The sequence below is a fragment of the Gobio gobio genome, assembly GCF_949357685.1.
Source record: "Gobio gobio genome assembly, chromosome: 7".
NCBI lineage: Eukaryota > Metazoa > Chordata > Actinopteri > Cypriniformes > Gobionidae > Gobio > Gobio gobio.
The window spans coordinates 24,770,878-24,784,754 of record NC_137103.1 but is presented as its reverse complement, the minus strand read 5'-3'; the positions used below and the strand labels follow the sequence as shown (position 1 = coordinate 24,784,754).

Sequence of the window (13,877 nt, the reverse complement as noted above, 5' to 3'; positions counted from 1 at the left end):
TTTAAAAACGAAAATGCACTGCATGATCAAATATTTAGGTGAGATAATTATATACATTTATATGACAAGAGTCACCTAAGGGGGGGATTCCCCCATTGTCAGAAAAAAAATTCAGGCCCTGAATGAATGTCTGTAAAATTCCCTATCAATAATTCTACATGATAATAAGCAGGCTTCAAATAGATCGGCAGATACTGCTTCCTGTGATCGGCGATCGGCTCCAAAAATCCTGATCGGAGCACCCTTAATATATATATATATATATATAAAATAAAATCCACAATAGTCTTTTCATAACTTTCAAAAAAAGGAAGAAATAGAGAGAGATTGATAACGGCAATCAGAAGAGAGAAATATGTCAATTTTACCATCACTTCCATCCGCTGTATTAGAAACACACTCAGAGCAGTGTTAAATGTTTTTTTGTAATTTGATGCAAATGTTAATGCGAAGTATAATGTTATAAAAGAACATACATTTTTTAAAAATCAAATATAAAAAACTTTGCAGAATTTACGATGCTGATGACCATTCAAACGCATCATCAATGTCTGTGAAAAGGGTCCATTCCCTACATTACTCCACTAATATAGTTCACCTGAAGGAGTGAATGAAAACGAGAGAGTGAATTTGGACGCTGGAAGGGCTGCCGCTTTTGCATAATCAATGCTTGCTGTTCAATAATAATTTGAAATGTTGTAATGAAAAGGTGTATCTTGAATGGAAACTAGCATGTATAAAACTTAATTATACAATTTAATAATCAATAAAAAAGGAATTTATACCCGTTTGTTATTATGCTGTACCCACATTGGAAAATGGATGGATGGATAATTCAGCTGCGGGCGCCATCTTCTGTGAGACACAGCGGCGGGAATTCATTCAGCGTGACCGTCACAGTGCATTATGGGTACTCTCTAAGAAGAAGAAGAAAAAAGAAAGTGTGAAGGCCAAGTATGTTAACCCATTCTCAGAATTTGTCCGCGGCATTTAACCCTTCTAAGTAAGTGCACACACATTAGGAGCCATTTTTGCTGTGGCGCCCGTGGAGCGGTTGGGGGTTAGGTGAGAATCGAAACTGCAACCTTTGGGTTACCAGTCTGATAGTTTGAAATGTAGCAAACTGGCAGCTCCAGTAGTAATGAAAAGGTGTATCTTGAACTCTATCATGGAAACTAGCACGTATAAACCTTAATTAAACAATTAAATAATCAATAAAAAGGTATACCTGTATGATATTACGATGAACCCACATTGGACCAGCGGTTTGGAAAATGTATGGATGATTCAGGGACGGATGCCATCTTTTGGAGAGACATGGGAATTAATTTGGCGGGACCATCACCGTGCATTATGGGTACTCTCTAGCATCAGTGATGCTGAGAGCTACGCCACTGGTACTTCACAACTTCTGGTAGGGTCACCCCATAGTGGACAGGTCTCAGCTGAGATGCCAGACGAAGACAAACCACCTGATTCTGGACAGCAGAAGATTGACCTGATGTTCCTGGAAGAAGATCACTGTCTTGACACAACAACAACAACATCAGAATTACCTGAATGAAAGAAAATTCAAACTGATTATGTGTGTCAATGATGGATTGATGGAACAACCATAAGTAAGAACATAATAAATAAAAATAAAAACATTTTATTGAATTTTTTTATTATCATTAATTTTCCTGTCCATATTCATTTTAATATAGTCTAATATTGTTTCGGTCCCTATTGACTTTCAAAGTCGTTGACTTTTGAAAATGAAGTTAATTTTTACCAGGAAATTAGTGGCTTTGGTGCAGTTATTTTTATTGTCTCTATATATATATATATAAAATTAAAAACTGGTAAAAATTAACTTCAAGTCAACGACTTGGCGAAACTGAATGTAAGGACAAGCCTCTATCAGTCTCTGAGTAACATGCAATTTATTTAACCCACGATAATACTACGTTATATCTTAATTATTAATTCATAAGTATAACTTAATTCAAAATAACTAAATGAACTAAACAAAAGCATTTTAAACGTGTCCACTTTTTGCAATTACACCAAAAAACAAAAACCGAGACATTTCACTCCCTCATGCTAGAACTAAAAACTCACTCGTGAGCATCAATCACTTCACTGAATACTTGCCGGTTAAGAAATAAATAATTATGACTTTACGATCCATTTGTTTTCAAATCCGCATAATTTGAATGTCACATCGATGTCTGTCAAAATGAACGTGCACATTACACGGTAGTCTCTAAAGAGAAAACGTTAGTATAGGGACAAACGTGAAAACCCACACTTACCGGATGCTTGACTACGTCACCGCGGCGCTTTCTGAGAAGAGGGAGAAAGCGGCGGGCTCAACTTGCTGTCTATCACTGTCAAGACACGATATAACGTGCATAATACATAACGACGTGAGTATAAATTTGTTCTTCAGTTGCTGAAATTGAATCGGAATGTTCAGAGAACTGCATGCTAAAGCGAATAAACCACAATCCAAATGAAAAGCTGGGTTAGTGAACATCGTTTAACGTGATGGGTTGGCGGACATTTTAATGGACTTGCACTGATTCGAAATCTCTTGATTTTAATATATTTCATCATTTCTAATAATATTTCCCTGATCTATTTATCATAATCATGGTGATGAACTTTTAAATGAGTGATCTTGAGATAAGCCTCTGTAGTCCAAATTGATATTATAAAGTAGACAGGTTATTTTTTATAAAATGTAGTTTAAATACTAACTTATCGGTTATTTAAAAGATTAATTATTTGCTTATCAAAGTTTGATTTAAAAAAAAAATCAATAAAAGATTATTAATTTTTTACTTGAATTGTGACGTGACCCCTTAGCAGATTTTATATAGTATGTGCATATGCTTGACTATGGATAGACAGTTCAATGGGTTTAGAAATACAGCTTCATCTACTCACTGAGGAAAAGCAAATTAACTTCATGGAGAAAACTGAGGGTTTTATATAGACTAACAAGTTAAAGTATATCAAACTATCCTTGTTGTTGAAAAATAGTGTGCAAAAATACTTTTCTAAAAAGCCTGTAGGTGTCAGTCTTGAGCTCAAGAAATAATCTCTCTCTAAAAAATAATCTTGTTGAATTTTGTACTTTACAGAAATGACTGTGGTGATTAATTCATCCCTTAGACTGTTATTCATTTTAGACCGGTTGAATAGAGTTATAGTTCCCACCCCCTTTTTTCAGTGGCGTTTGTTCCTGGAAGTATTTTTTCCCATACATATTTTTAAAAAGAGTTATAAGCCATGAACCAAGCCAGTAACATTACAAACTTTGTCATTTTGTTTAATTTTCAAAAACTTAAAATCAAAGGCAATCCCATGAAGTATTGCGAACAGCATAATCGGATTAAAAAATGATGGAGAAATATAAAACTTCCCATGTACAAATGTTGACAAACAGTTTATTGCACCGTAGTTATGATTTTGCTAAACTAACACATTACAACAAGACGAAGGCATCAGTTAACATTAAAAACATTTTAAAAAGTTAACATTAAAAAGTTACCAAAGTTTAAAAACTTGTTATATTATGTTAATACATATACAAACACAAAACCAACAGATTCTGTCCTGTGAAAGCGTATCCAATTTCTTCAGGAATTGAAACCCCGGCGTTTTCACAACCAGAAGCTGCGCAATGTTAGACTCACTCTTGCATTAAAATCGGTTGTCACTCCTGAAACTTTACAGTGTGTACGTGGCCCCTGAAACCTTGAAGCTTGATCTTCACAACTCTACAATTTGCCAAGTTTCATCAATTTTATTCTTGATTCATCAGTATGGTGCAAAGTCGCCCGAGAAGAACCAGGGCTCTTCCCAAACACCTGAGGGGATTCTTGGTGGAGGGCGTCTCTTCCAGTCCAGACTCCTGTGAGCTTTCACAGCTGGCAGCTGTAATCAGGTTAGATCACTCTTACAGCTGCATCTCTGCCAAAGCTTAAAGACCTACTTGTTTGGAAGAGCGCTACGTGAAGAACGCTGCTGTCCTTCCTGACATCCGTCTAGGAGCCTCAGTCTCTTCAGTGGACGTGTGTCAGCAGGAAGAGCCTGTCTCCATTCACGGCTACAGCGTGGAGGAATACCAGGACATCTACCGCTCTGTGGTGGAGCCCATGCTGAAGACACGCAGTGGACGGTGCCGTCGCTACAGTCTTGAACTGGGACTGAAGATCAAGCAGCGGCTGTGGGAGGCACTCAACCGCCCTTCAGTGGTGGAGACGGAGCAGCCTGATGGACACGTCCTGATCGCTGAGAGCTCCTCCACAACCAGCAGAAGCTGCGCTCCTCGAATCCACGTGGACATCAGTGAAGAGCCCGAGCCTGAGGAACCCATCGCCGTCCACAGCTTCAAGTCAGGTGACAATAGTGCATGCCTTTGAATGGGTTACAAAATATAAAAACGACAGTATCACTGATAGAGTTTAACGAGATACATCACTAAGGAAATGCAGCCTATGGAAAAAAACAGCATTTATAGAAATATTCCAAAACTTGGACAAGCAATATGAATTGCCAGGAAAAACACACATTTCCAAAACAGCAATCCCAAATTTATACAGAGAAGTGAAGGATGAAGTCCTCAGGGGTTTCAACAACTGACAGTCCAGTGCAAATATGACCCCATACATGTGCCTAACAGTACCATACCTGTCAAGTTTTGCATTTGAAAATAAGGGAAATTTTTCGGCGCCCACCGCAAGCAGTCCCACCACCCCAACCAAGCTCCATATCCCTTACATTTTAAGACAGGTGTTATAGCCCAAATGAAAACACAAAAGGGTATATATGATGAGCATTTATTTAAAAGGCTTATTTGCATATTTTCTGTTCATTTAACTTGTCTTTACATTTTATTTTCATTCCACACATTCTTTTCATTTCATATTGCTTTTCTTTTACAGTTTTTCTTTTAATTTCACATAACTTTTCTTTACTCTTTTAGTGAGCTATTGTACAAATCTGTTGCAGACTTTGCATTCTTTAAGACTGTTTTGGAAGGAGTGTATTTGTGGGCTGGGCCAGAGTGGTTCATTTTACATGAGAGTAGAGCACAAACAGTTCTGTTGTCTAATGTCATCCTATTCTCTGTAACAATCTTTTGTACCATGCTAAATACCCTCTCTGAACTTGCATTGCTATGGGCAGGGCTCGACATGAACGCTTGTTGAGTGAAAAATAATTTTACTTGCCCAACGGACAAGTATCCTGAGTAAAATGTCAAAACAAAAAATAACTAGGGAATCACCAAGTGCAATAATGATTCTGCATTCAGTTAGTGTAAGTGGCGATCGATAGTGGATAATAATATAAAACGAACTGATGTTAACAATGTTCTGCTGTTGAGGCTTGCGCAGCCTCTCGAGGAGAAAATCGAAAACAAATGAGCACCGACAGAAACTCAGTTAACATACATGGTTAAAATGGTGTAGTTATTATATTTATAACATATGATACAGTTAAGCAACATTACACTAACAAGAGTGTTGTTTTCCTGAATACCATCACGACTGGAAATGACACTGATTTCATACGCCAGTTCCATAAACAATTAATTAACATTGTCACTTACATTTTATAATTAAATTCGCTGTCCCATTGATCACGGTGTTTACACTAGGTTTTTTTTTTTTTTTTGGCAGGAGTGCCTCGTATTCGGCGTCTCTATCGTTACGTCCATCATCCGTCTCTGTTTTGTTTTTTTCCCGCGTCACTCGTCATCTGACCTCACACACTAACCTCGCGACAACTGACACCTATACTGTAGGCTACTGCAGATGACAGTTATCGCGAGGCTAGTTACAGAGCTCAGATCGGAAATGTTTTTGTTTTTTTACTCCGGTATTATTGTTTTTTAATAACGCAGGTTAAAATACGGGAGATTTACAGGAAAATACTAATACGGGAGGACGGCGGGAAAGAAGGGTAAAATACGGGACTTTCCCGGCCAAAACGGGATACTTGACAGGTATGCAGTACAGTGCCTAGAAACAAGATACACCCCACAGAACCATAGTGCCGATACACTTTTAGAAACTCTTGAGTGCATTTTTATCAGATTGGGAATTAGATAAGAAAAAAATGCCTCTGATAATGATGCTAATATTGTGGCTGCAGGCAAACTTGGCTGGCCATGGCTAAATTGCTTTGGCTATAATCTCCACTTGGCTGTCACAAAGTAAGGAACGCATACAGGACGTGCCCTAGGACTTTGCAGAAATCTGGTAAGAACTTTCGGTATGAGCTGGATGAAAAGAAGAGACCTGAAACAGGCGTAGACGGAGACCAACATTCCTCAGCATAATTTGGTTCTGGTGAGTGAATTATTTTGTTAAAAGTATATTTTTATTTTGTATATTATTGATAACTAATAATGTAAATGTATCTTTTAAAAAATATATTATAATTCTCAAACCATCTTTCTACTTTAAATTATATTATAAAAAAAGAAAGCATATATTTTTTGTATAATTAAAAACTATAACAAACATGTCATATTTCCTCCAGGATGTTTCTACACGATGGGGTATGAAACAACACATATTTGACAGAGTTCTGGAGCAAATACCTGCAGAATGACAGAAAACATGGGCACCTAAACCCAACCTGGCAGGATTTATCCGTCCTTGAGCCCGTTAATACTGCACTGAAACCTGTGGCTGATTTCACAGATGTTCTATCAGGAGAAAAGTATGTTACATTGTTTCCAGTGAAGCCTGTGCTGGACCTTTTAAAAGACAAACTCTTTTATCCCCTGGCTCCAAGGAGACAAATCTTGCAATATATATCAAGAAATAAACGTGTGCTGTACTTGATGAAAAGTATAGCCCAGCTCCACTTCAAGAGCTCCTGAAAAAGGCCACCCTTTTTGACCCAAGATTCAGAGGCCGCTTTGGAGAAGCTGCAATTATAGATGACATAAAAGACCAGCTTTTAAAAGAGATGATGGGGATGGCAGAGGAATGACACAAAGTTGAAGAAGGTGGGAAGTACACTGTAAAATATTTGGTCTGATAACCTAAAAATGTTCTGGTCTCGCTCAGTAACAGTCAACATGGCTGCACAAGATCACACTAACTAAAGTCATTTTAAGGGTTATATTTGGTAGACATCCTGCTTAAAGGTGTCATGAATTGGCTTTTTAAAAAATGTTATACTGTCTGATGTCAACTTATGACATTTGTGTGGTTTTTACACTCAAAAACATCATAATGAATAAGTAATGGGCTATTTTCTACCCTGGTTTTGAGGCTCTCTCAAGAAACACTAGTTTTTGATGGGCGTGCTGCAGTGAAGACTTGGAAGTAAACGCCCACTGCTATGATTGGATCAGTTTTGCATATTTAATGAGCTTCTGCTCCCCTGTGAGTAGGCTACACGAGGAATTGTTTTGAAAGCGTGTGGAGAAACGGCAACCGAAATGATTCGACCCAGAGGGCTCACAAAATATCTTTATCAAACAAACACAATGATTTATCTCTCATCCACCCGCGATTGATTGGAATGTTATTTTTTTATATTAGTATATAAAATAGTAAATTAAAAACATTTTTCCTCACATTAGGGTGTTGCTTCATTCATTCGTGTAATCTCATCCTGTCTGCAAATCCAGTCTCTTGTTTACAAACGAATCCGTGGTGAAATGAAGTAACAAACGCAAAGTCTTCCCCACGTGAGCTGGATATTCATTAAAAATAAAGTTCATCCATGCATTCATAATATTATATTTTTGTTCTTTTAATTACACATTTCTGAAAGATTCTTTATTGAATAAATTACTTGAATATTTAAAGGTGTAAAGTGTATTAATCTGTTATAGCAAGTGACAACTTGTAAAGGATTCAATAATAGACAATTTGTATGACAATTAATCATCAACGCAATTATTTATTAGAAAATTAGGCATAATTGTCAGCCAAATTTAAATACTATATGTATATATTTCTCTATATACAATATATTAATATGTATAGAGTAAGTTTCAGTTTGTAGAGTAAGGTTTATTTCTTATACTAGAGTAAGTCTTTTGCACATTGTTGTGTGGTTATGATGTTTCTTGTGATTGTCAGTGCATTGATATTCAGTTCCTAGGTTGTTCTAAGTGTTTTTAGTGCTTTGCTACATGGTTGTCCAGATGTGTCCATGGTTGTTTGTGTGGTTTCATGAGTGTTGACATGCGCTTGCCACGTGTTTGCCTTGCCAAGGTTTTCTTCGTGGTTGTTAAGTGTGTTGTTTTGCGGTTGCTGGACTCTTCTGAGTGTTTATTCATACATTGCTACATAGTTGTTAAGATGTTTTGAGTGGTTGGTTGATATCAGAGCCATAGAGAGAGAGAGTTGCGACAACGGAAGTTCAAAACGCTTGATAGTCACGTGATTCATGTAGACCTCGAATAGTTCCAGGAAGTGCTTTGACGGGCAATTCAAATTGATAGTCACAGAGACAGAATTGCGCTTTTTGGTAATTAATAGTCAATAAATGCATTGATTTTCAATAATTTTATTACACATCAACAAAATATATTTTAATGATGAATAATCTACACAAGCAGGCTTTAATGTACAAGTTATTTTGATTAAAATGTGCTGATCATTTAAAATCTTACTGATTAAACGTCTTACCTTTTAAAAGTGCATCACAAACGGTCTGTTCTGCTGTAACTCTGTGGCGCGGCTGCTACTTCCGGGAACTATTGAGAGTCTCCGCGAGCCGCCATTGCTGTAAAAAAAAAACGTTCCATTGGAGTCTATGGAGTTGTCGCAACTCTCTCTCTCTATGGCTCTGGTTGATATGCTGTTGCTTTTAAGCAGATTTGCACACTGTTTGCAGCTTGACGTGCTGTGAGGGCTTGTGTGCATCAGTGATTCTGAGAGCGACGCCACTGGTACTTCACAACTTCTGGTAGGGTCACCCCATAGTGGACAGGTCTCAGCTGAGGTGCCAGACGAAGACAAACCACCTGATTCTGGACAGCAGAAGATTGACCTGGGGCCTATACCATGAAGCCGGTTTAGCTGGCTAGCCAGATATGTTTAAGCTAAGTTTGTGCCAATCCTGGGTTTAAGGTACCATTAAAGTGGTTTGGCTTTTAGCTGTGTTCATCTCCATAGTAACTTACCCTCCACAGCTAACCTGCTCCAGGGCAGGTTATGTTCTGGATAAGAGATATCAAACTGAAATTGGACCAATCAGCTGTGAGCAAAGTGACACATATCTGATGCAATAAAGTCACTCCCCTTTTTCTTCTCCAAATTAAAGGTCACTACATAGCAAATGGCTATTAAAGACTTAACCCTCTGGGTTTTAACAATGCTTATTTATAATAATAATAATTTTGAATTATTTAAAAATAATTTATGTAATTATTATACCCTTAATCAATTACACATGTATAATTTTAGTAAATCAATCATTAATATGCATTTTGTTAATATTAAAATAAATAGCCTATATAAAGGTCATACAAATAAGCTTTAAATTCAATAACTAAATCTATAAAAAATTACATGTGAGCATAAATGTTCAATTCTCTCTATATATCAACTAAACTAACTTCATAACTTTTACTTGCATTGATGTATAAGATTTTTCTTAAAGTTGTCCTCGACAGCTCTTTTCTTCTGTGTAAATTTGTTTCAATTCTTAATATTTTTCAATCATGTATATTCTGCAGAAGAGTGAAGTTAATCTCAGTTTTACTGATCCACAACATGTGATTGGCTGTTCACTACTGATGTCACAGCTAAACTCCTAAACTCAGGATCAAAGCCTGAGTTGACAGAGAAAGTTGATGATCATCATCATGGGACCAACAAAGCCTGAATAGATTGGTTTGGTTTTGTCAACTCAAAACTAATCCTGTAACCCTGAGTTTGTTAAACTACCATCATGGTACAGGCCCCTGATGTTCCTGGAAGAAGATCACTGTCTTGACACAACAACAACAACATCAGAATTACCTGAATGGAAGAAAATTCTGATTACTGATTATTTATACTGATAACTGATTTTTATATTTGATATTTATATGGTGACAAGACTGTATTCTTTCTTCAGCTTGTAACCGCACTCAACCAATCAAATTTGAGGACCGGTATTTATATTATACATAATTTTTTACATAAAGAAAGTGATCTGCAGGATTGATATTCAAAATGGTAAGCAAGCACTGATTTGTTTAAAGGTTTGTTTATCTGCAGTCCTAGTTTCAGATTCCCTTTTTGAATGCCGAAAATAGACTATTGATAACTGCAGATATAGACAGATATTTACATACACGCAGAGCGCATGTGCTAGTTGACAGTTGCCTTTAGTCCTTATGGTGTGTTTAAAGGGATAGTTCACCCAAAAATGAAAATTCTGTCATCATTTACTCACCCTCAAGTTGTTCCAAACCTGTATGAGTTTCTTTGTTCTGCTGAACACAAAAGAAGATATTTAGAAAAATGTTTGTAACCAAGCAGATAGAGCAACTATTGACTACCATAGTAGGAAAAAAAATACTATGGTAGTAGTCAATAGTTGCTTTATCTGCTTTGTTACAAACATTCTTCACTCTGTCTTCTTTTGTGTTCAGCAGAACAAAGAAACTCATACAGGTTTGGAACAACTTGAGGGTGAGTAAATGATGACAGAATTTGACTGCATAAACCTCCAGCTTGCGATCATAAATGTTTTAAAATTATGACTGGTTTGATGAGGCAGATCGATGCATCACACTGAGCAAACAAAAGAGCTAATTAACTAGACACAACTGAACAGAATACTAAATCAGTCAGTAACCATGGTGACAAACAGGCAGGTGGATGCCTATTAAATTTGAGACCACAAGATCTGAGACACAGCTTTGCTGCCACTTTCTGGTGAAACCACAGCATCCATCCATTTTACCAACCTAAGTAGGATCGCAGGGAAACCCCCAGACGAATAGTCTCCTGTGGGGAAACAGCAATATGAAAATTAAACAGCAAATGTAGCCTAAATATATTCATTCACAATCAAGATTGCCTTGGCCAGACTCAAAACACACTGTCAGTTTTACAATCACAATGAAATGCTCCTTCACAGGCAGCACTTGAATGTTATCTCTTGTGCTATTGTTCATATGATTTAAATTATGAATTATTTATTTTGAGTCAGACATGAACAATTCAATTGTTAACGGGAGACTCATTCGAAAAATTAACCATTTTTTAAATCATTTTTACTAAACCAAATACAAAAAGAATACAGCTCTATAAATTAACTAACTAAATAAATAAAAATGTACAATTTGAAATTACTTGTTTAGTGCAGTTCCACAGGTTCATTGAAAAGAATCCTCCATCGTATAGCGTCTCGGAAGAAATATTTTATGAAATGTAGTTTCTTATCTGGAACTGGAATCTTTATCATCTTAAAGAAATAAATTAATTTTGAGGGGGAAAAAATCAAGAATGTTTGGGTAAAGAGTTTACTAAACCTGAAGCTTTACAATTTTTAGGTTGCTGAAAGCAAGGTAGATCCTACCTTTGCAGAAGTTTGTGAAATCTAGGCTATATTGAGACGGTCTAACATTAAAATGTATATGTTTTTCTTTTATTCTGACATCTGGGGCCCGTTTCAGAAAGGGGGTTAAGTGAAAACTCTGAGTAGGTTAACCCTGAAATAAGGGAAACTGGGTTTTCTGTTTCAGAATGGGAGGTATGTCAAACCCGAGAAAGCAGGGTAAGTCAAGCCCGTTTCTAAAAGAGAGGTAACTTATACTCAGAGTCAGTTACCAGGGTAACTTACTCTGTGAACCTAACCTGGTCAGGAGCAGGTTTTCTTTGGTAAACCCAGAGTTTATTTCGATCTCCTCCCCCTTTTTAAAGTGCCAGCAGTGTTTAAATACTTCATTCATTCAAACGCCACAAATGCTTTTCTTACTGAGTATTTTGGTCGTATTTCAAGTACAAATATCAAAAAATTATAAATTTAATCTAAATCTAAAGTAAGCAAAGTTTACTTAAAACAAATTAAATTATCTGCCACTTGACAAAAATACATAGTAAGAAAAGCATTTTTTGCAGTGCAGGAACATTCATTCATTTCTTATATTTTCATCATGAGGACACTGTCAAAGTGACAAAAAATGGCATGTCCTTTTATACAGAATCCTGATGTTAACTTGATAAACCTTTAGAAGTATCCCTAATAATTAGAATTTCCTTTAGGATTTCCAGTGGTTGGACGCATTAATGACACTCATATTCCCATCATCACACTTTCTGAAAACGGATTACTGTATGGTATGGAATGGAAGGATGCTGCCAGATGATAATACGAGATACAGGCCTATGCCATAACCACCACCACAGCTGTTAAATACATTTATTTACAATTTTTGTGGTCATCTTTATTTCCTACAAATACTTTATTATTTTCCCTGTTGGATGTTAATATTCTTCCTCCATCTCCTCTTCATCTGTCAGTGGTGCTGGTGTTTGGCTGGCCTGAGTAGAAGTTACCCTAATTAATAAATGTAACGGGTGGACATTTCATTATGTGGAAAGAGCATAGACCCTTTTCACATTTCTTGGTTTTCTGAAGCTGAAGTCGTCATAGTTGGGTTAACTTTTATAGCGGTGAATGAAAGAATACATTAAATATATATTTTTGTGTCCCCATTTGCTCAAATAGCAAAAGAAAAACTCCAAAATAGTGATTTCACAACTTTCAAAAAGAGGGAAAAAATAGACTGCGTTTGATAACGGAAGTGAAAATAGAGAAAGATGTTAATTTTCAGCATCTTTCCCATAGACACTGTATTAGAAACACTCTCACAGCAGCGGTAACTTGATTTTTGTAATTTGATGCAAAAGTAATATAATACAAAGTATTAGTGTTATAAATGTACATACATTAATATATATATATAAACTTTGCAGGTTTACGATATTGATGACTGTTAAACTCGTCATCACAGTCTGTGAAAAGGGTCTATGTGGGAAAAGCTATTGCACACTGGACACTGAATGATATTTATTTAATATGTCAAATGTTTGTAAAGTCATTAAACCAACACCCATGAACATTTTATGCTTAAAGCTTTACCTGATTTAATTGTTTTTATTTTTCATTTTTAGCTGCTGCCACATTCTTTTTTTGCCTTTTGGATACCATAAAAATTTAATTTTAATTAAAATAATTACGAATTAAACTTACATATTGACCCGGAAGTATGGGAACGTCTTTTTGTTGGGTGCTGTTGCCATGGTGAATCGTAATTTCGGAGCTCCATTGATCGTGGCTTTTCATAGTTGGAGTGCATGAGCTTAACTCAGAGTCAGTCTACTCAGAGTTGATTGAACTACCTCAATTGAGCTGTTCTGAAACCCAAAACTCAGAGTTTCCCATCTCAGAGTAAGTCAACTCAGAGTTCAGGTTTAAACTCAGAGTTGGTTGAACCTCCTTACTGAAACGGGCCCCTGGCCATCCAACAAGGGCCATAAACAATATATCCTTAAAGGGTTAGTTCACCCAAAAATGAAAATTCTGGCATTAATTACTCACCCTCATGTCGTTCCAAACCCGAAAGACCTTCAATCATCTTCGGAACACAAATTAAGATATTTTTGATGAAATCCGAGACTGCAATTTGACAACTTTCAAGGCCCAGTAAGGTAGGAAAGACATTGTTAAAACAGTCCATGTGAGTGGTTCTTTTGTGCGAAGAAATAAAAACACAAAAATAACTAATTTATTCAACAATTTCTTCACGTCTGTGTCAGTCTCCTACACTATTGACGTAGTAAATCCAAGTGCAGCGCTTCCGAGTTGTCAGCTACGCCAGAACACCAGCTTACCAGTGGCCAATTCTGTTC

General features: G+C 36.5%; 1 protein-coding gene across 1 annotated transcript; it reads left to right on the top strand.

Moving 5' to 3' along the window:
- Nucleotides 1-2,315: 2,315 nt before the first annotated feature.
- Nucleotides 2,316-7,822, top strand: LOC307129191 (uncharacterized protein). The gene is made up of 4 exons (XM_079821405.1): nt 2,316-2,411; nt 3,815-4,392; nt 6,151-6,347; nt 6,541-7,822. Exons 2-3 carry the CDS (start codon nt 4,149-4,151, stop codon nt 6,213-6,215), a joined length of 309 nt encoding a protein of 102 aa, XP_079677531.1. The 5' UTR covers nt 2,316-2,411; nt 3,815-4,148; the 3' UTR covers nt 6,216-6,347; nt 6,541-7,822.
- The last annotated feature ends 6,055 nt before the right edge of the window (nt 7,823-13,877 follow it).

What these genes read in the sequence shown, in the direction of transcription:
- LOC307129191 (XM_079821405.1), top strand. Translation starts at nt 4,149, where the DNA reads ATGCTGAAGACACGCAGTGGACGGTGCCGTCGCTACAGTCTTGAACTG. An exon ending in CGTCCACAGCTTCAAGTCAG is followed by an intron (nt 4,393 to 6,150) that starts GTGACAATAGTG and finishes TTGTGGCTGCAG; the next exon opens with GCAAACTTGGCTGGCCATGG.